Source organism: Vanellus vanellus (genome assembly GCF_965231255.1).
Source record: "Vanellus vanellus genome assembly, chromosome: Z".
NCBI lineage: Eukaryota > Metazoa > Chordata > Aves > Charadriiformes > Charadriidae > Vanellus > Vanellus vanellus.
The window spans coordinates 5,062,530-5,083,947 of NC_138908.1; the positions used below are offsets into that span (position 1 = coordinate 5,062,530).

The 21,418-nt window shown below is 39.6% G+C and overlaps 2 protein-coding genes across 3 annotated transcripts in view; one reads left to right on the forward strand and one right to left on the reverse strand.

Annotated features, from left to right (window-relative positions):
- Positions 1–6,428: 6,428 nt before the first annotated feature.
- On the forward strand, positions 6,429–16,873 carry CCNH (cyclin H). 2 transcript variants are annotated; one of them, XM_082497860.1, is made up of 9 exons: positions 6,429–6,551; positions 6,735–6,857; positions 8,151–8,224; positions 8,496–8,706; positions 9,014–9,177; positions 11,371–11,441; positions 13,310–13,421; positions 14,010–14,070; positions 16,674–16,833. In XM_082497860.1, the coding sequence occupies exons 1-9, from the start codon at positions 6,450–6,452 to the stop codon at positions 16,704–16,706; spliced, it is 951 nt and encodes a 316-aa protein (XP_082353986.1). In that variant the 5' UTR covers positions 6,429–6,449; the 3' UTR covers positions 16,707–16,833. The 2 variants fall into 2 exon arrangements, with proteins under 2 accessions (XP_082353986.1, XP_082353985.1); XM_082497859.1 differs by lacking the exon at positions 14,010–14,070 and having other exon boundaries at positions 16,674–16,873.
- A 545-nt stretch (positions 16,874–17,418) lies between these two features.
- Positions 17,419–21,418, reverse strand: part of RASA1 (RAS p21 protein activator 1) — a gene marked incomplete at its 5' end in the record, with an annotated part of 64,939 nt that continues 60,939 nt past the window's right edge. The window contains 2 exons of the mRNA XM_082497771.1: positions 17,419–19,484; positions 20,166–20,300. Of these exons, the coding sequence (XP_082353897.1) occupies positions 19,401–19,484; positions 20,166–20,300 (219 nt within the window). The 3' untranslated portion in view covers positions 17,419–19,400. The remainder of the gene's footprint in view (positions 19,485–20,165; positions 20,301–21,418) is intronic.

Sequence of the window (21,418 nt, forward strand, 5' to 3'; positions counted from 1 at the left end):
GGGGGTGATCACAGGAGCAAATGATTAACCTTGAATTACAACCTGAAATAACCCAAGCTTTGGTTACATTTGAATATGTATTTTGGTTCTTCATTAAGCATCCCAGAAAACTCAAAGCCTAATTTATTACGCAGATTTAAATGACTGTGCTTGTCATCATCAAGAGAAAAGTAGGTTATACCTAAATTAAATGTATAGTATATTCCAATCATGTAAGATACCTCATTTCATAACTTGCAAGAATTAATACCAAAAAAATCAAGAACTTTGCATTCATACAACACACGCTCTCATGCAAAGTGAGAAGAAAGATTCTTAAACTCTAATCTCAGTAGAAAATTTCCTTTCTACTGCACACATGTGATGCTAGTGTATGATCTATGTTACATGGCAATCAGTATGACCACAGAACCATAGGACTGAATAAAATGTTTAGAGTTCATCACTCACCCCACTGGCCAACCCAAAATCACCCCTTATCTGTGGCATTTCTGACAGACACCTCACGAGGGAACATTGCTTCTACAGCAATACTATGGCTTTGCTGATATCTAAACTGTGTTCTCTTTCAGACCAGAGCCCTGTCCTTCAAAGATATGTAATCTCTGTCTATGACAATTTTTCCTCCTCATACTTCTTTTCTGTTTACTTCAGACAACTCCCATCTTTAAAAGACTGCCAGAATTTTCAGTTTGTCCTGTTTCTTTCTTTTAGACTCCTAAAGCAGCCCATACTTTTTTATTGGAAATGTCCCAAATGGGGAACTGGTCCAGCCTTACCTGTGCTAGGCAGAGCAAAAAAGTAACATTAATAATGACACACCAATTTCCAGTAGCCTGACACTGGTTCATATTCAGATTTTCCAAGGGACAGATACTCACCAAGGAATAACTATCTAGCCAGATGCTTTGCATCTTGTATTTGCACAGCTAATCCTGCATAACCCTATTTTGCACTTTCACAAAATTTTCTCAAAATCACTTTAAACCTAATCCTCTTTTCTAATGCACTTGCAGAGCATTCCAGGCTGCATTTTTCTATGTAGTATGTACATTTACTACATCTATGTAGTACTACATTTTCAAATGTAGTATTTGTACACATATTACATCATCCAGGTGAAACTACTGGAGCATATGAGATGCAGAACAGACTGTTACAGAAACCTACTCAATCTCACTGATAGGTTATTCCCTTTTTTTGATCACAAACCATTATTTTGACAATTAAAATAATTTCATTGCTCCTGGTTTAATAATAAAACAGGAGTAAATACAGTCAATTCCAAGTCGTAATCTGGCTTTCCACACATCACAAAGCATTCCTATCCCACACATTAGGGCATATGTTCAAGGAAAAATGGGACAACTAATTTAACACTGTCTGTTCTGACCATATAGATTGTTAGATTTTTTTTTTTGTAGAAATAATTCTGAAACTGTTAATTATTTAATGTCAAGGAGAAGAGAAAATACTTAAGAGGCTAATGTCCACAGTCATCAGAATTCCCTGCTAGCAATTCAAGGCCATTCAGACATGCAGAGTCTGAATCAACTTATCTCTTTCTCCAGGGCCAAAAGAAAATTATAAGTCCTCTTGGGAACCAGTTACATTTCTAATAATATTTCTTCTCAAACAGTCTGTTGGGAAAGATAAGGACTTCTTTCCTATGAAAAGCCTAGTTTGAGGAGAATCTATTCCAAAATATTCAAAGCAACCTGAGGGTTCTCAAGGCGTGTCATGGTCGAGGCTGCTGAAGCCCTCTGCCCTGCTTGGGCCCCTAAATCTCTACTCCTCTTTGTTCCCAAAGAAGAGCTCGGCAGTATGAAAGATGACAGCAGACATGAGGCAGCACAGTGAAATTTCAAGATTTGCAAATGCATTTCCATAAGGCAGGCACCCCATCTCCGCAGCCCAAGCCCTCTTAGAGCACAGAAGTTGCTTTTGAGTAACAAGAAGGAAGACCTATATCATTTCTTGCAACCTCCTATGTTCTCAGGTCAGTGGTTATCAGGCCAGGAAACCTCATATGTGCAGCTAGTAGTTATTTAACCCTCAGAAAATTGCTCCCTGATGGGCTTAAGTTAATAGTGTACTTTGACTAATGGGTCAGAACAGTACTTTATATATGAGGCTTCATATCATCCCATTTGCCTGACAATTTTGGTGCATCTATTTCTCAAATTCCTCATTCATTTTCTTTACATCTTTACAATGAAGCTATAAAAGCATTTGCCAGCCTTCATCAGATTCCTTTATGTTATCGTTATTTCAGGCACTTTAGTTTAACAGGGATCCAGTTCCTTCATTTCAGCATATCCTAGAGACAAGAAAGAAGAAAATGTTTTCTTGCCAAATTTAATGCAATAAAGAAGTTAAATGGAAAAAAAAAAAAAAAAACAACCAACAGCTAAATCCACTTATACAACACTGAACTCTATGAAGGGCTACTTCCATGATTTCAGCCCAGAACAACTTTCAGAATGCTCCAAGCCATGAGGTGTATGGGAGATGTTGGCTTGGCAATGTGGATGACATCGTGCAGCAGCACATACGACCATCCATGGCGCAGAATGGTATTCTCTTTTCTGGCACTGTGAGCAAGCCAAACAGTGAGAACATCCCACTTAAAACATGCCTGTGACAAAGATGGAGAACAGAAGGAATGTTTTGATCCCTGGCAATTCACAAATCATGCTGCTGGGTGTAAGCATATCTCTTCATTTTCTGACCTGAATTGTACACATCTTCTGCTATTTTCTATTCCCCCTTCCTCATCTTCAGAGGAAAAAAACAAAAGACAAATGGCTCATAAGTGTCTCATTTCCAGTGAAAGGGTTGTGTAGAAGGACAGTCACCTCACCTCCTCTCTTCCTTGCAGAAACACCTTCCCTTTAATAAAGATGCAAGAGGAGGAGGGAGCAAGCCAAGTAAGCAAGTAACACAACACATTTCTAAAGAAGCAGAGAAAATGGGGATCTCGGCCATCCTTTCTTTCAAGTCATGGAGGTATTCAACACACATCGTCTAGGCTGGAAGTGGCCTACCCATCCTATTTATGTGGCCTTCAAGATATTTGTGTATTCTGCAGTGTCTAAGTGCTCTCACTTTTAAAGTACATTTCAAGCATACTTGGTTCCAAAGAAACCTTTGCAAACATGCCACAACACCACTTTCTGAATATGAAGACAGTTGCAGTGGGTGAATCAGAGGTCCACACCCTCAGCTGCTTCTTAACTTCAGGGTACCATCAGTCCAGAAATCCAGTGATGACTTTTCAGCATCAGTATCAATAATTTAATTATATTCATACGAGATGACATATTGGGAGTGAAGTGGGTGGGAAGAATGGAGTTGTGAAGAAATTAAAAAGAAAGCTCAGGAACATCGAGGCAAGGTCGGGAAGGCAAAGAGAGAAATAGAGAAGAAAAAGCAAGAAACAAGGGATGGAGGCAACAGAATTTTCTCGATGAATGACTCAGGACATGTCAGTGAAAAATGGCAAAAAAGCCCACTCTTGTCTGTAAAACCAGCTTTGACTCTTGGTCTACAGGAAAATCTTCCAATGACTTCAGCTGATGCCATGCACAGTATCAAAAGGAGCATACAATTCTGATTGCCTGGGAGGAATTCAGCCCTCACTGCTGAATGAATGTGATGCCCTTCATTGAAGAATACACAAATATCTCTACCTCAGCATATTTAAGTTTTGCTCTCACGATTTGTGGTTTCTTTGAGACCATACACTAAATACGCTTTTGAATTTGTACAGTGTTAAATGCAAAAGGTTTTCCTTAATATTTAAAAAATACAAATGTCAGGAATTCCAAACTGTTGTTTCTGGTCCATTTTTCCTTATTTAAAGTCTGTGTTTTTGCTGAGAATCCTAATGTTTAAGTACCTGTATTGCATACTCAATTATAGCTATATATGTATACATTTTTGTACTAGTTTGAATGACCAGTACATTTTACTAATACAGAATAGTGCTCCCTTGACAAAATAATCTCACTGATATCAGTGAGACTAAATAAAAAATAAAGTACTACTTAGCATAAGCAAGAAAGGTAGGAATCTGACTTCAACTAGTTTCAGTGTTAGGACTACTGATAGACAAACGCTGCAAAGTCAAGTAGAAGTCCCAATGATATTACATTCATATATTCAAGAAAGTGAGGACTAAAACATAGTATTTAAAATATTAAATTTAGGACTACTGACAAATTCTCAGTAGCATGAAATATCATAGAACGGTTTGGGGTGGAAGGGACCTTAAAGATCACCCGGTTCCAACCTCCCTGTCACAGGCAGGGACACCTCCCAGTAGACCAGGTTGCTCAAAGCCTTGTCCAACCTGGCCTTGAACACCTCCAGGGATGGGGCAGCCACAGCCTCCCTGGGCAACCTGGGCCAGTGTCTCAACACCCCCACAGAAAAGAATTTCTTCCTAATATCTAATCTAAATCTTCTCTCTTTCAGTTTAAAACTGTTACCCCTTGTCCTATCACTACACTCCCTGATCAAGAGTCCCTCCCCATCTTTCCTGTAGCCCCTTTAGGTACTGGAAGGCCGTTATAAGGTCTCCCTGGAGCCTTCTCTTCTCCAGGCTGAACAAACCCAACTCTCTCAGCCTGTCCTCATAGGAGAGGTGCTCCAGCCCTCGGATATTCTTCATGGCCCTCTTCTGGACTTGCTCCAACAGGTCCATGTCCTTCTTATGTTGGGGGCCCCAGAGCTGGATACAGTACACCAGGTGGGGTCTCACGAGAGTGGAGTAGAGGGGCAGAATCACCTCCCTCACTCTGCTGACCATGCTTCTTTCAATGCAGCCCAGGATGCACAACAATGAACAGTTTTATAATAAAAGGCATTTTAATAAGACAGAGTAAAAAGAAGTATATAAATAGTGATTCAATCTTAACATCCCTTTAGCCAGTGGGAACCCCAAGTTTGCACAGCATTGGACAGACCTCAGATGGGTTCTCATGCAGCACACTGTGCAGATCCCATCTGTGGAGCAGTTCCTCCTCCCTCCCATACCACCTTTTAGTGTAACAAAGTCACATATCTTCTCCTGGAAGAGATAAGATTTTTTAACTGTCTCTTTTAAACAATAGTGGAAAAAATTGTAAAAAATAACAATGGCAAAAGGTTTGCAAGGTAAGACCCGAACAAAGAAAGTTCTGACAATTGGGTATGCGCTCTAGAAAAAGAGACTGAATAGAAACTGAAATGTTTGTATCTAAATGTCAGTGCCATTGGTCTGCCTCTACAAAGCAGATGAATAATTATAAAAAATAAAAGTGGCAAAAGGGAAAATATGCAAAATGCTGGAGAGAACCACAGGATTGGTGAAGCGATGGGACAAGCTACTGTGACAAGTTGTTAAATCACCTTCACAGAGATGTTTATGGAAACCATACATCAACTTCCAGGATCTGACTAACAATAATGAAATCAACCTTGACATGAGATAGGAATACAGACCAGAAGAACTGCTAGAGGACTATTTCTTCTCACATATTTCTTTGAAAACTCCCCAAGATTGATTTAATTTGGTTTAAGGCAAAGGATTGTTTGCTTTCTTTTTTTTTTCCTAACAGTATTATTATTTGATGTTGATAAATTACATGGTCCCATAGCTACACGGATGGAAAGTGAACAGTGAATTTCTTTTCTGACGTCCGCATGCTTCACCGCAGTTTTAAGAAGCTTGAAAAACTGTGAAGCTGCATTTTATAGCCATGCAGTGTTTGTAACGTGATGTAAATAGAACCACTGTAAGCTCAAACCTCCGCTCACATCATCCATGGACAGCCCATGGGGCCATGGCGCTCCCAGGAGTAAGGGCACTCCGTGTACAAGGAGCAGACGTCTTGCCTTCGTTGGCACTACAGTGCTACAGCCTCTGTCTCTCCACGCCACGCAGACCTTTCATGCCGGGCTACACGTCCTCTTGCTGTATGAGGAAAAAAAGCCATTCCTCGTTTACAGGGTTTCCTACACCGTAATGTATTCCGCCGTGTGCTCCCTCAAGGCCTGATCCCAGCTCCCTTACTCGTACAGGCTAGGTTTTTTTATTCCACGAAAAGATCCAGCGACAGATCAACGCTGGTGTTGTTGCAGCTAAGACCAGCGCCCCGGCTCCGAGCAGGAGTACCTCACTCCGCCCTCTTCCAGCCTTTCCCGGCCCCCAGTGGCTGCCGGGGCCTTTCCCCCCGCCTCCCGCCGGGCTCGTTACCTTCAGCCCCGCCACCAAACTGTTCTCCAGCTCTCCCACCTCCCGCGGTCCCAGCCTACCAGCCGGTACGGTGGAGGCCCCCGCCCTGCTCCCTCAGGCAGCGCCTCGCCCCCTTCCCGCCAAACTACAACTCCCGACACACCCCGCGCCCGCCGTAAAGCGCGCTGCCGTAAAGCGCGGAGGGCGGGGAGCGCCGGCCGCCGCCATCATGTACCACAGCAGCACACAGTGGCGGTACTGGACCTTCTCCAGCGAGGAGGAGCTGGCGCGGTGCCGGGTCGACGCCAACCGCAAGTTCCGATGCAAAGCGGTGACGAGAGGGAGTGTGTGGGGCGGGGGGCGGACGATCGTGAGGAGGGGGGCGGCGGGGAGGGGGACGCTGAGCGTTGCGGCCTCCTCCCGGCGGGCGCTCCCTGCGCCTCTGAGGGGAGTAGCCGGGGAGGGAAGGGGGGAGCGCAGCCCCGTAGTGAGGCTCAGCTTTGCTCCCCTCAAGGTCCAGCAGAACGACCCCATCCTTCTGGAGCCCAACGAGGAGCTGGCGATATGCAAGTACTACGAAAAGCGGTTGCTGGACTTCTGCGCCGTCTTCAAGCCTGCCATGCCGAGATCCGTGGTGGTAAGCAGCAGTGCCTGCTCGGTGCGGCTTTGATTCCCTCGCGGTCTGATGGCTAACGGGAGCTGCAGGCGTTGCCCCCTTCATGCCTCTTGTTCCCTCGCTTGCTGCTTGCTTGTCTTGTTCTTGAGAGCGCGGATATCTTTCAGGTTTTTTGTCTTCCAGTGTCCAGCACTCTGTGTTTCAGACTGCTTTTTATCTCTTTCTGTTTTCTGGGCGGTGCAGCCGTTTCAGAAACAGAGTTACTTCTCACCTTCATCCATTTCTTGGGGCTGTTAACACTTGCATGAATGACTCTTAACCGTTTTTTTTCCTCCCCTTAAGCAAAAACTAGAAACAAACCTATAGATGGATGGCCTGATGATACAATACAGTGATCTCACTGTGGCTAAAGGAGGCAGTCACAAAGTTGGGCTGTTTGGTCCAGTTGTTTCTCAAGCATTGTTGCTTGTCTGACCACAAAGCAAGCTGGTGCAAGTACCTGTACTGGCAGGAAGATAACCTACAAGGGAAGAAAAAAATATCTTCAAGCTGACTTATCTTGAAGAGTGTGTTTCAGAAGACAGAGAGAGGGGACTTACAGCTGAAGCAGGGAATGAAATTGTGCTTCTGTTTTCACCTAGCCATTAAGATGTATAACCTATATTGTCCCCTGTCAGTCCTCCCTTTTTCTGGCAGGTGTGGTGAATAATAAAGATGAAGAGTGCCTACTGTGAAGATGCATTTGAAACATAGCAGTAGGCTGCAGTTACACGCTCTGTGGAGCCAGACCTTCTATTTCAGAAGTGGCCCCTGTAGAATCTCTGTGCTGGGCCAGACTCACCAAGTAATGTTTTTGGAAAACATCTGCTTTCATGCCAGTGGTGTTCAGATCAGCTTGGAAATTTGGCACTGACAGACTGCCGTAGTTCTAGGCACACAGTGAAACTTTCAGGATAATTTTTTCAGTCTTTTGGTTTTTAAATTTAGTTTAAATATCAGATTTTGATCTAGAAGATATTTTTGACTACTGTTTGAGCATCATCTTCCTAATTATATGTCTAAAAATGGAGGAAAGGATAACTACACTACCATTTTGTAAGGCTTTTGCAGGCATAAACGTGTTAGACTGAAATATTTAATGACATGGCATTGTGTGCATCTTAGTGCATCCTGTATGCTTTAGTGTATCCTGTATGTCTACAGTATATATTCAAACTTTCCTGTTCCATTTTGTGATACCATTTTTTAAATTATTTTTTCTTAATCCATTTTTGCTTCTATACTTACTTTTCCCTCTCTTTTTTTTTAATTTAGGGAACAGCCTGCATGTATTTCAAACGCTTTTACCTCAATAATTCGGTGATGGAATACCATCCTCGGATAATAATGTGAGTTATCAACGCATCTTGAGTAATTCTGTCAAGCAGAACATTGGAGGTATAGTCTTTATATGTGTAAAGACTTGAAAAAATGAGAAAGGACATCTGGGAGCTTAAATATGAGTAAAGATAAAGTATGGTCACTTCCAGTTTCCATTTGAAAAAGTTTGCCATGTTCAGAACATGGTGTTTTGAAATACTAATTTTCTAAACAGAACTGTTGGTAACAAGGTGGATGCTGCGCTTGTTAATTGTTCGCTTTTTTTCCCCCCTCCTCAAGGCTTACATGTGCGTTTTTGGCCTGTAAAGTAGATGAATTCAATGTCTCCAGTGCACAGTTTGTTGGTAACCTTCGAGAAAGCCCTCTTGGACAGGAGAAAGCACTTGAACAAATACTAGAATATGAACTACTGCTTATTCAGCAACTCAACTTCCATCTTATTGTCCACAATCCATACAGACCATTTGAGGGATTTCTAATCGACTTGAAGGTAGTATTGTTTTATATGCTACATACTCTGTATACTAATGTAATACAAAACTGTCATGGGTTGTGTTAGAAAACTTTATTTCCTTTTGTGTCAGTGATCTTAAAAGACCTAGTTTCTAAAGTGATAGGCAAATGTCTGAAAGGAAGTCGGTTTGCTTGTGGTCTTTAAGCACTTTAGATTATTTGTGGAATAACAAGATGGCCTGCTACTTTTTAGCTTTACAAAATATTGTTAAATTGTGTGTTCTGACCTTATGAACCAAAAGATGAGGAACAGCTACTTACTTTCCTAAATACTTACTTTTTAGACTCGCTATCCAATACTGGAGAACCCTGAAGTTTTGAGGAAGACAGCTGATGACTTCCTCAATAGAGTGGCTCTGACAGATGCGTATCTGCTCTTTACTCCCTCACAGATAGCTCTCACTGCCATATTATCTAGTGGTTCAAGAGCAGGAATTAATATGGAAAGGTAGTCTTTTTCTTTTTCATTATAGGTATGATTTATACAGTTTATTTGCTTCTGGTATAAAATTGTTTTGTTGAGACATCCTTAACTAGTAGAAGTGTATATTTAACACTCTGGTATGTTCTTTATGTTTTTAAACTGAAGTGGTACTGTTTGGGTTTTTAAATGTTTTTTTGTTTTTTTTTCATTTTCAGAAAGTAAATGCATAAATGCACTTAGTTGGTGTCTGTTTTTTATATTCCCTTGGAAGAAGGAAAATAAACTTTCAAACTGATGACTTTTCCCTAATTAGAACAGCATAGGATTTTCAGACTCATCTTGAAGATTAGAGTGAAGAAAGTGGAAGTACAGTAGAAGCTGAGAGTATGAAACACCTAAAGAATCACTTAAAGGAAAAAAAAATGGTACCTATGGTTATGGAGTCAACTGAAATTACACTGACCTGACAGTTACTATGCATGCAGAAGCGAAGTGCTGTATTTGGCTGGTGCAACTGTTCAATTTTGATGGAAAAGTATTAGTGATAAGGTGCTGTTTTAAATCAGTCCTTTCTTTCCTTTCTGTGGTCTAGCCACTGGTCTTTGCAAAGGCATTATCAAACACTTTGATGTCATTGCTGAAATGCATGGCTTATTTGGTTTGGTTTTACTTGAAGACAAAACGTACTCTTTTCTTCAGAAAAACAACCAAGGTAGTTGCTGTAAGTAGCTATATCTGGGATGTTTTAATCACATGACATTCCATGTGAGCATTTTTCATTTAGAGTGTAATGTCTACAGGCACAAAAGCTAATGGCAAATGCAAACAGTTCTTTTTAAAAAAGCTTTCCTTCCACCTGCTCTAAATGCATCTCAAATGTCTCTTGTTCTAAAAGAATGAAACAGTGTGGGAGTATCCTCTACAGGGTTCACTGTTCTCTCAGAGTAGTGCAAAAACATTCAGGTGACTTGAAACTTGTTGATCTCATTCCTGAATTTATATTCTTTACTACTTGTGCCAAAATTCAGAAAAGCACACTTACAAAAAGAACTATAGTAATTTGTAGATAGCATGTGAATCAAGGTACGTGGACATCTGCGTATTTGTGAAGAACTCAAGTCTTTGTCACTTATCTGCACCATCTAATGTTTTATGTGAGTTTGAGCTGCTGGACTTGAGAGAAGCAAATACTGCAGCTCAGGTTTTGTGGACCTCTGAGTAGGTGGGACAGAACATGAAAGGTTTGAAAACAAGTCTCTCCCATAATGCCTGTATAGGTCAGTCTTGAACAAGTTGGACCTTCAGGGAAAAAACAGGTGCCGCTGTGCTCTGGCAGATAGGTGGCTCCAAATATTCAGTTCTGGTATCAGCACAAGGTTAAATATTACTCTTAAACTTGAACTCTACAAGCTGCTAATAGAGCAGCCCTTAGCTTGTAGTAATTATCATCTTCATAGTGGCTGGTGCCTCAGTCTGGGAGCTGCAACTGATACAGCTGTATATGTCTATAAAGTAAGTTTGAAGTTAACACAGACAGAACAGAGTACTGTACTTTGGAGTCTTTGAATTCTTGTATTTATCCGTAAGTGCACTTCCTGGGAAGGGATAACACTACTTGGTTGTTGGGGATCTTGGTGAGGATTGTTGTTCATGTGTGTTGGGGTTTTACCCAGGTGGTGTGCGTATGTGTTCATGTTCTTACTAAAAGGAAGTTTGAATCTCTGAGGGAAGAGGAAGGAACTGAGAGACCTGACAGTATTTAGTATTTGCTTTCAGCTGCCAAAAGAAGCAGTCCCATCTTGCAAGCTTTGCGATCTGTTGGTCTGTCAGAAGACTGCTCTTCTGTAGTATGTGCTCTTCCAGCAGTCATACTGTGCAATACTGCAATGTTAGTATGATGCTTCATAGAATCTTAAACGTTAAGTTGACCTAACTCAGTGAGGTTTAGTCACAGATGTTTAATTCTGCAATGTTGGAACTTCAGTTCTTTAGATAGCCAGGGAATACTTCTGTTACGTTCTTACAGAAGAAGGATGTTGCAAGTGACAGATATGGATTTTTATAACTTTATAGCACTTATGTAACCAAAGTGTTCTTACTAAGTCTAATCATAAAGCTCTAGCAGATGTAAATACACATTTTATTAACTAATGGTAGCTGCCACAAATAATTATGACATTTCACTTTAAGAACTTACTCTTCCATGTCTCTTTGCAGTTATTTATCAGAAAGTCTTATGCTGAAAGAAAACAGAACATCCTTAACCAAGCTACTAGATGGCATGAAATGTAAGTAAACATTGGAAAAATATGATAAACAGTATCTCTAAAGGAAGAAAAACAGCTTTTTCCAAAGAACAAAAGCTTTGAGCAGAAAGGTGTGCTTCAAGTGGTTTTCTTCATCTCAGGGCTGGCAGAAGGCAAGTAAAACATGGGCAGTAGAATGAATACCTAGCACGTGAGTGCAGGGGAAGAAAACACTGAGCCTTACCTATGATATAACCAGATGAAATTAAAAGGCAGATAACCAGATGCTTCTCAGAACAATGTATTACAGTCAATTGAGTGCTAGCAACTGACTCAAAAGTGAGAAATCTGTTTTGGGAACTGGATGATGTTTTTTGTAAGTCAGGATGAAATGCCTCTTTTCAGTCACTATGACTTAAAAATTACAGCTTCAGGGAAAAGCCTGCATGTAACCACTTCTACCACCAGAGGGTACCTTTTCTAAGCTAAATGATTCATCTTAAGTGGTATGCCAAGATTTATACTTCACTTTTGTTTTGCAGCTATGCAGATGTTCTGAAAGTTGTTTACATTTGCTAGTGTGAGAAAATATATATATACACACACAGATATATATCTATGTATATACAATATCAAGAATGCTAGCATGGTTTAGCTAAGATAATGAGGAATGTAGTACATTGATTATTACCTTTTTAAGTAAAGGAAAAGGCTGTGATACAAATTTTCCAGTAAGTAATCAGTTATTTAATTCTTTAAGCTTATGCACACATTTTAAATGGGAGAATAATAGCATTAAAAATCTAGTCCTTTGACTAAGCTGACTTTAGTAGGCAATACACCGTAAAAGTCACCAGGGTCTATAAATAAGTTTTATAAATACAATTTAAATTTAAAGATGCTCGTCCTTTTCTCTTCCTGCTAACAAACCTAGTCTTTGGGTTTCCATTGCTGAGATGGAAAGGGAACACTGGGATCGCTTCTTCTTCACTTGCCTTATTCTGGAAAGTAGCATTAGCCCAAATGCAGCTTTTCTGTAAACATACGATGGCTGGAAGGAAACTTTGAAGAAGCATCTGTAAATTACTAGTTTTACAGAGAATTGGTGGTAGAGGAAAATGTCTTGTTTCTTGCAGGGTAGCTGTAAATTCAATTTGTATTCTTAACAAGGCTGAAATCAATCTTTCCGTAAGGCTGAGGTACAGTGCTGTGTGCAAAAAATGTCTGTGTATTTTGCAGCTTGTTAGCAGAGTAATGTGAACTCTACATTATTATAATTTACCTTGAGGAAATCGAGAATCAGTGATGTTCAGACTTGTTTCGGTGTAGTTCTTTGTGCTCAGCTTCAGCTGTACTTTGACATTACTTAAAATTAATCCTTGGATGTAAGATGATAGTTAAGTCTTACATGTGGATCTTTGATCCTCTAAAGTTTGAGTGCTGTGTGGGATGGGAAGTTTTCTAAGCAAGTAGTTTGGGTGTTTGAATGTCTAATGCTTGCCTTGAAAAGATGGATTTTATTTGGTAAGCTTTCTGTCTCAACTGTTTGCATTATGTTGCATGTTGCCTTGTAGTGTCCTTTTGAGTCTGTTTAAAAAGTAGATACGGTGCTTTCAAAACCTTACAGAGGTGTGGACTTGAAAAGTTCTTACATTCTGTTTTTTCTCTGTGTACCATTCTGATTTTTTTAAATTTTTTGTGTAGGGTTTTTTTCCCTAGTGGAAGCTGCTTGAAAATGTGTACTGTGCTTCTGTTATAATGAGGGAAAGGAGGGTAAACTGTTGGCTCAAGCTTAAGTATGAGGGATAAGCAGTAACAGTAGCTGTACTACTGATTGGTAAGCTTGTGTAATTCACAAGGTAGAGCAGAAATTATTTAATTTGCTTAGAGCTGTGTTATTGCCACTGTAGGCATGAAAAGTCTCATAAAGAAATACGAACTGCCAAGGCCTGAAGAGGTTGCTGCTCTAAAACAGAAATTAGAGAAGTGTCACAGCTTGGAGCTTTCACTTAATACAAACCTGTGAGTAGATACTTCATCTTTGATATGTTAAACTTCTGCCTTTTTTTTATCACTATAGAAACACTAACTTTTTCTGATCTGTGTGAGTAATTGAAAATGAAAACATCTAATTGTACAGCCAAGGACATCTGTTCACATGCTCACTATGTGAGTGCCTACTGGAAGTTGAGAACCAAGACTCAAAGTAGTGCTTTCAGTAATACATGTATACATTCTTTTGTGCTGATTTGCACTGCAAGCTGTAATACTGATTATTTTGTAACACAGAACTGGAATCCTGGGTGGGTTCTAAGGCCACTGATGTCATATGTAATGAGAAACAAGGGTTTAAAATCATGGGATTAAAACAAGAATTGTGTAGAGATTTAATGTTTTCTGAAGACTTAGGTGGATGGCAAATGACTTCCTGATTTTGCTTTTCTGCCCTTTTCACTTTACTTCCCACTGCGAACTTCCAGCGAGCTGCTAGTTGAGGCTGTGGTAGTTTATGTGACAAATACGTCTGTAATCTAATCTTATGGACAAATAAGGACATTCTGACTTATAAAAATCCTTAAACGTTTCACTTTTTTCCTGGATGGGGGTTAGGAAGAAGAGGAAAGGTTATGAAGATGATGAGTATGTTGCAAAGAGATCTAAAATGGATGAGGTCAGTAAACCTATTATACAAGTAGTTGTTTTCCTACTCTTAACTGCCCAGACAAAAGTGACATGGCTGCTGAGATGAATTTCTGTATCTGTTAAAATTCCTTTATGTGTTGTTCAGACAGAATCTTTTTCAACTCTTCTTTTAAAAATGAGCCAGATTTGTACTATCCTGTGTTTGTGAGTGTTCTTAAATACCCCAGTCTTTTGTGTGTGGGGGGAGAAATCACAGGCCATCTTCCCAGCTGTTTCCTGTGGTTTGGAAGTCTTCTGATGAACCATAGAACAACCACAAAACAGCATAAATCTTGGTATTTGACTCCAGCATGTGAAACTCCATGATGGCAGTGAGGTGAAATAGCTGTGAAACTGAGATTTGGATATTGCGATGAAAGGAGGTTTCTAGAGGAACTAGAAATCCTAGCTCCATGGGTGAAAACACTCTGCTCAGAATGTGGATGAAATTAATGAGTATATGCTGAAATATACTCAAGCAGTCTTTTTTGTGGAAGTTTTCTGTGGTGGTTTTTCTGATGACCAGAAGGTGTTTTCACTATTTTCTTTGGCTTCCTGCACAAAGGAGAGGTCAGCTGCTAGACTAAACTTTTACATTAGCCAATTTGCTAGCAAGGCTTGCATAAATTGCAGATGGGGAGCTAGTACCTGAGGTTATAAGATCAAGTATAAATGAGGTGGAGATAGACTGAGGAGGGTGACTCAACAAATAAAACCAGAATTAAGGTAGTCCTTCAGATCTAATCTGAATACCTTTCAGAGCTTTCATTGCAACATTGACTGGAAGGTGTAGAGAACACATTCTGGTGGAGGAATAGCTTTGTGAAGAATCCTTTTTAACTGGACTTCTCTCGGTACTCAAGGCATTGTAAAACCTGGTAGTCTGAGACACCTTAAGTATGGCATTTAGGAGAGCTTGCTAACAGCTAAAGAGGGTCATCTGTCAAAATCTTAACGTAAAATGCAGGATGTGTTGTTTTTTTTTGTAATTCAAGGAGTCTTGCTCTATAAATTATCGTAGCAGGTTGATGCTATGATGTCAAACTACAATCTAAAAATGATTTGAACAGGATTATAATAAAATCAGCGTTGAAAGCGTGTTCTAAAAAAGTGTGGAACCTCAAGCATATTTTATGATAGCTATTTAATGCTGTAAAAACTTTGACTAGTGTTACTCCAAATGCCAGTCTTAAAGCGTATCAAAACTGGCAACTCTGTAATACAAACTAGTACTTTCATAACTTTCCACTTTCTCACAAAATGACTTGGAGAACAGCTCCACCTAAGCTCTGGAGCCTCACTTCTTCCCCACCCCAGTTTAGTTTGAAGGGAGTCTTATTTTGGTTATGCTCCTACAGTTAGAGAAAGTTTTGATTTTGGTTTTCTTGTTAAGTTATACTCACAGTTCTTTTTCCAAAAGAATAAACTGATTGGATAAATTCACATAGCCTACAGCATTTCACGATAAGCTCTTGCACAGTTTTAACAGCTCTTGAAACTTAGTCTTTTTAAATACTGATGTATATGAACTGCCAAGAGTTTGTACTTCTGTAGTTTAATTTCTGAGTAATTATCACATGAAAGAGCAGATCTGAGCTGACCAGGATATAAAGGAAAAAAGTGTGCTTTATTTTTGGAAAGCTTATAGTATGGGCACACTGCTCAAACCTTGAGACCTCACCAATCCTGCAGCTAGTTGATATTAGCATTATTTATAGCTGTAAGTAATTAGGCTGTAATTTAGAAGTGCACAGTCAGTTCTAATCTATTGCAAGGCTTTGGGTTTTGATTTAAGAGCTTGCAGCTGAAGTTAGTATCAGTAGCAAGGCCATAACTGTTATGGAGACCTCATCAATTTGAAGTGATAGAAGAAACACACAGGGTACTGGCTAGAGCACAGATGACTCAGCTGCTAAAGTAATGAAGCCATGAAAAGCACAAGGTAAAAATGTTAAAAAAGCAAAATGTTGTAATACGAGCCATAGTGGAAATCTGTACGTAGTTGTCCATAATGGAGACACATGAGTGAAACCTCAGAAAGGGGCTGCTAAAATGACTGGGCCTCCATGATTTTAAAACTAGCAATCTTTAGCAGTGGGAGCATGTCTGAGCAGAAATCCAGATTGTGGGCAGTTTTTGGCTGTGACTTTAGGTCAGGCACGTTATGAGAATGTGAAAAGGAACTTAACAAACACGCATTTTGCCAAGTAACTTCTGTGCATGCCTTGCATGAATTCTTATTTCCAGTTGAGTTAGCCTTGTAAGTTAGCCAGGCACCAACTGTCAGTCCTGGTTGTCAGAAGTCAAGTATCCTGGTAGAAATGCTCATCTGTCAAGTAAAGTGGATGAGCACTATGATGACAATCAGTTTAAACTTGCTATTTACATCTATTAATGACAGCAGACACAGTTCAGAGATGTGAAAAGTTATGTGTTACTTAAGTTCTCTGTAACGGGCATATGAAGTGGCAGTTACTGTGGCAGCATGTGCAGTGGTACTGTGTACCTACAGTCACATACTGCCTGGCCCACCTTTCTGTGAAACACACCAAATTCAGACATTGCTCAAGGCATTGCTTTCTTCCCTTCCAGGAAGAGTGGACTGATGATGATCTTGTGGACTAAGTATAACCTCGAAGGAAGACAGAGTCCTACCACTGCAGAAACTACCGTTTGGTGTCAGGTGTGAACCTGCCTGCTGCAGGTTTCTTACTCTGTGTCACAAGGTATTTATTCTGTCAGTTCTTAATACTTTACAATAAAGTATGTGACTTTGCTGGAAGGCTGTTAAACTCTCATCCATTCAATGTCAAACATTAGTAAGAAATGTTTGCTTTAAGAAATCTGTCACTCAGGGAAGAGCTTTGGTTCTGGAACAGCTACTGCCATGCTGTAGTCCTACACTTGGGTCAAACTGGGCCTTTAGTAAAGCGGCTTAAAGGAAGCAGGAGACCTGTATGTGCTCTGCAGTGGGATGTACTTCCCTCTTCCCAAGCTTGTAACTGAAGCAGCTGAAAGAAGACAACCATGCCGTTAACACTTGGTACATTTGGGAAGCTCTTCTCAAACGTACCAAGAGGCTGCAGCAATATGGATGGTAATAATCACACCTTTGTGACTTACTCTGCAGCTGTGATCTCAGATTAGGTTGCTGTGACTAACTTACCTGGGGACAACTGAGAAGAATGTTTAAAAACCTTCCTAAGTAGTTAGATGTCTTCCAGATCTAGAGCAAAGTCAACTTCCTGTTTATACACTGTTTTAGAATATAAGCAGTTCTATAATACACACAGCTAAATGCAACTTTGGAAATTTCCTGGATTCATTCTCATCACTGGATTTTGTATGTGATAGGTAAACAGCCGATCAAATATGTTCTCTACAGTTTATTTTTACCATGTTATACTACCTACACCCAGCCAATTTAATCTACAGAATAACCCACTTGATCCACTCTGGTTTTGACAAATCCTTCTATACCAGGGTCATTGGCTGACTAGTCAGGGAAGAAGAGCGGCTATCACAATTTCACTTCAGAAAACCTGACACCACTTGCACAACACCTTCATAATCAGGTGAAGGAAGTGTGATTTAACATGGTTTAAGCTGTGTACTTTGGTTCTGAACTGGCTGGAAGCTATAGGCAGAGCATTCAACAGTGTTTACAAACTGGGATTCTGTGACCTAACTATACAGAGAGAGAACTAAGTAGGGCAGAAAAAAGATTGCTAATTACCTTTTCCTCTGAGATGCAGTTTAATACAGGCTTGACAGCAGTAAGGCAAGAAGCAGTTTTATGGGATGACCTAAAAAAGAATGCAGTAATACCGAGGTCTTGCGAACAGGTATGTCTTCACTAGGCTGTACTGGCAGCATCATGTCTGTCTGCTAAGTGTGGTACCCACAACACCTGTGAGCTCTCGGCCACAGCACTGGATACCCACCTTCAAGAAAGTTTCCCCAACTGGAGGGACCAGGGCAGCACAGCAAGAGCCATCTACAAACCTAGAAGTCATGCACTAGTGTTACAGTAAAGACCCAAAGTCTATACCATTTAGTGTGACAGTGAATGGAAAAAGCAGTTCTAACAGACAGGACAGAGTGTGTAGTTGTTCTAGTGGTGTAGCAACCATGTCACACAACTCTTTCTGGGATTATCTCATTAGTCCTGTCAGTGAATCTCAGCATGCTTTTATTTCTTGAGATCACTGCCTAGAAAAGTTACGAATGGTGATGCTGAAATACCCTCTGAATCAACTGCATTTTTTACTTTTAATTCTTTTAAACAATTTTAACATCTAACAATGTTAGATGACAAGGTAATGCTGTTCCAAGGATTCATGCTAAAAAAGTGACACCGCATGCATACTTCCAAGTACGTCATGTGTGCAGACACTGTAAAAAATTTCCACAGCAAAGTTAGCCAGTTTCCATAAAGAGTTGATCTGCAGTTTGATTTATTTTTAAAACTTATTTTTCACTTATAAAAATAATATTTGTTAGACTTACAGTAGACAAAAGACCAACAAATACATATTTTATAAAATGGTTTAATGAATGCATGCATGTCTGATACAATGATCAATAAAATTTACTGAATTCAAATTATTTACTGTTGTAAACATTTTACAAAAGCATTGTGATTTATCTGGATATACAGTTCTTGATGGAAGAACTATTCAGACTGAATCAGTGACACATCAAAAAATAAAGCTGACAAGACCCATTCTGCATATTCTCTTCCAACATGATTCCAGCAAGAGAAACAGCATGGTATAAAAAGTGTACAGTAAAGATTGTTTCTACCATAACATCAAATTCTGAAAACTGTAAATACAAGTTAAAGTGGTTGAAACAGTCGAAAGTCATAATTATTGTAACCAGTCAGAAATTACAGTAAGAAATGTTATCCAGTTATAGGTGGCTGTCAAAACAACACATTTCTTTTCATGTCAGTTGATAATTCTCTTCCAACAAGACAGCAAAACTTTGGCAATCAGAGCTGCTGAAAATAATTTTCAAAGTTCAAGACACAGTCACAGCATTTTCTTTGTGGAAGGTGAACTGTACACCAAGGCTCAGAGGTTGTGAAAACTGTTTCCAAGTGGAAAAAAGTGCAAATGTCCTGCACAGATAGCTTAAAAAGCTGCTGGTACAATCGTTCACCAACAGATTCTTTGTTTTCTTTTTGCATAGTTCACACATCACTGGGAATGTGACAGGGTGTGCGGTTTTTGGCAAGAGCAAGAAGAAAGTGATACTGGTGTGAGTCGCCATGTTGGGCATGCTGGATCCATGCAGAATTCAGGTAGAGGGCTGCTACCTGATGTTATTAGACACTGAATACTGATTTTGTTTTTGTTGAAGCAGTTCAGTAATAGCCAAAAGCTTCTTAAGAACATGCTGTAGAGAGAGGCAGTAAAAAGGTATGTCAGCTACTGGAAACAACAGTCTTGCTTGAGAAGCATTTTCAGCATCAGCCTATCACATCTGCTACTACGTAGTTTAAAATATAGTAAAACAAACAAACAAAGGAAACAGCTGATTCCCTAGTCAGTAAGACATTATCTTCAAAAGGGAAGTCTAAAACAGCATTATGAACTTTGCCTGTCCACCCATGGATCTTTTTGCTGCTTTGTGGTTTAACAGGGAGGCTATGAAAGCATACTGCTAAAACACTGGGGATTTGCTAGAAAAGTTTGCCATGTTTGTTTACAAATGTACTGGCAAATCAGGAAGCAGAAATGAGGTATCAACAGAAAGGTAATGAAAATAAATGTAGTTCTCAACTGAAAAAACCCAACATGCTAAAACTAACAACCCAGAGAGCCTGTCAGGAGACAGTAATTTTGTGGGTTAGGCTTCCTTTAAAAACTATAACTTCCTATTGAAACTTTACAAAACCGCTTTGGTTTTGTTGCATTAAGAAACAAAACTATGGATTTTATAGCTAATAACCTCCTGCTGAAATGCACATATTTTAAGATGTTCATCAGTCATACTGCTAGCCAGAAATACTAGAAAAGCATCCTGGTATTAAGGAGTATCTCAAGCTGTAACTCTGTACCTGTGTTTGTCACTTACCTGCATTACACCTCGCTCGTTACTGAGCGTCCGGAGTTCATCTGAGTGTGCCACACATATCTCATGCAAGGCCGCCAGGTCACGAGATAGGTCAGTTCTAGAGTGCTCTGTAGTGTCTGGAAGCTCAGGAACATTCTTCAGCAAAAAGGATGATAGAGGATTTAGGGTGCTGAGTACGCGCGCACACAGGAAGATAAATTACAGCTCTACAGCTCTGCTGACACAATTGTTTTATACTGCAAGCAAGTATTGCAATGTTTGTCTTTCTAGCTAAGTCTCCAATCCATCTTTCTGTTACAAATTATGTATTTTTTCCTCTCCAAAAGCATGCGTTTGATGCGTGTACTGCAATTTCTAATCCTGCTAGAAGGGATCTGGTATTGCTATGCTACCATTGTTCTGACCAGAAAGCTACTGCATATAGAGAGACTCACAGCCTTCCCCTAAATGAGGGGGAATCCATCCATCAGGTGACTTGTTTTTTTTCAGTCTAAATGAGAGAACAGCAGCAACAAAAATTCAGCAAAATCCTATCAAGCAACTCATTAAACTGGTCATAAAACAATGATGTAATTAAAACAGATTAATCCAACAGTTATTTTCAAACTAAGTTTTCAGAGCCCTCATGCAAAATCTGTCATTTACAGAAAACTGACATAATACGCAGAAGTTGCAATTTAAACAGAAAAAGATGACATATGACAACCTAGCCAAATGCCACACATTTTTATATTTTTAAGGGATCAATTCAGGAAGCTTGGCACATTTTTTTCATCTTGGTTTTTAAAATGAATTCTTGGTTTAAAAAAAAAAATATATATATAAACACGAGGACCTAACTCCTGTTATAGCTATCATACTGTATTCTTTTAAACTCTTACGGTTTTGTGTAATTGCACTTCACTTCCAAACTACAATGCATGCAGTGATACATTTGGTAATGCATAACTGAATTTCAACCTAGTATTTTTTTAAAGCAAAAACTAATTTCAATCTCTGTTCAAAACCGTTCAAATCATATATAAGAATTCATATTTTAAAAGATATTTTTAAATATTTGTATTTTTGGCTAAAATTTTTAATCCTTATAGCTATAAAATCTATTTGAGCTTCTTAGATCTACAGAGGCACTAAATGAATAAAGTGTGAGATGACATCTGATGGTTTTAATTCCGTATGACAGGCCAGCAATCTGCAGTTTCGATACATGCATAAGAAAAATTTATTCAGTTACAAGAATTCAAAACGGTGTG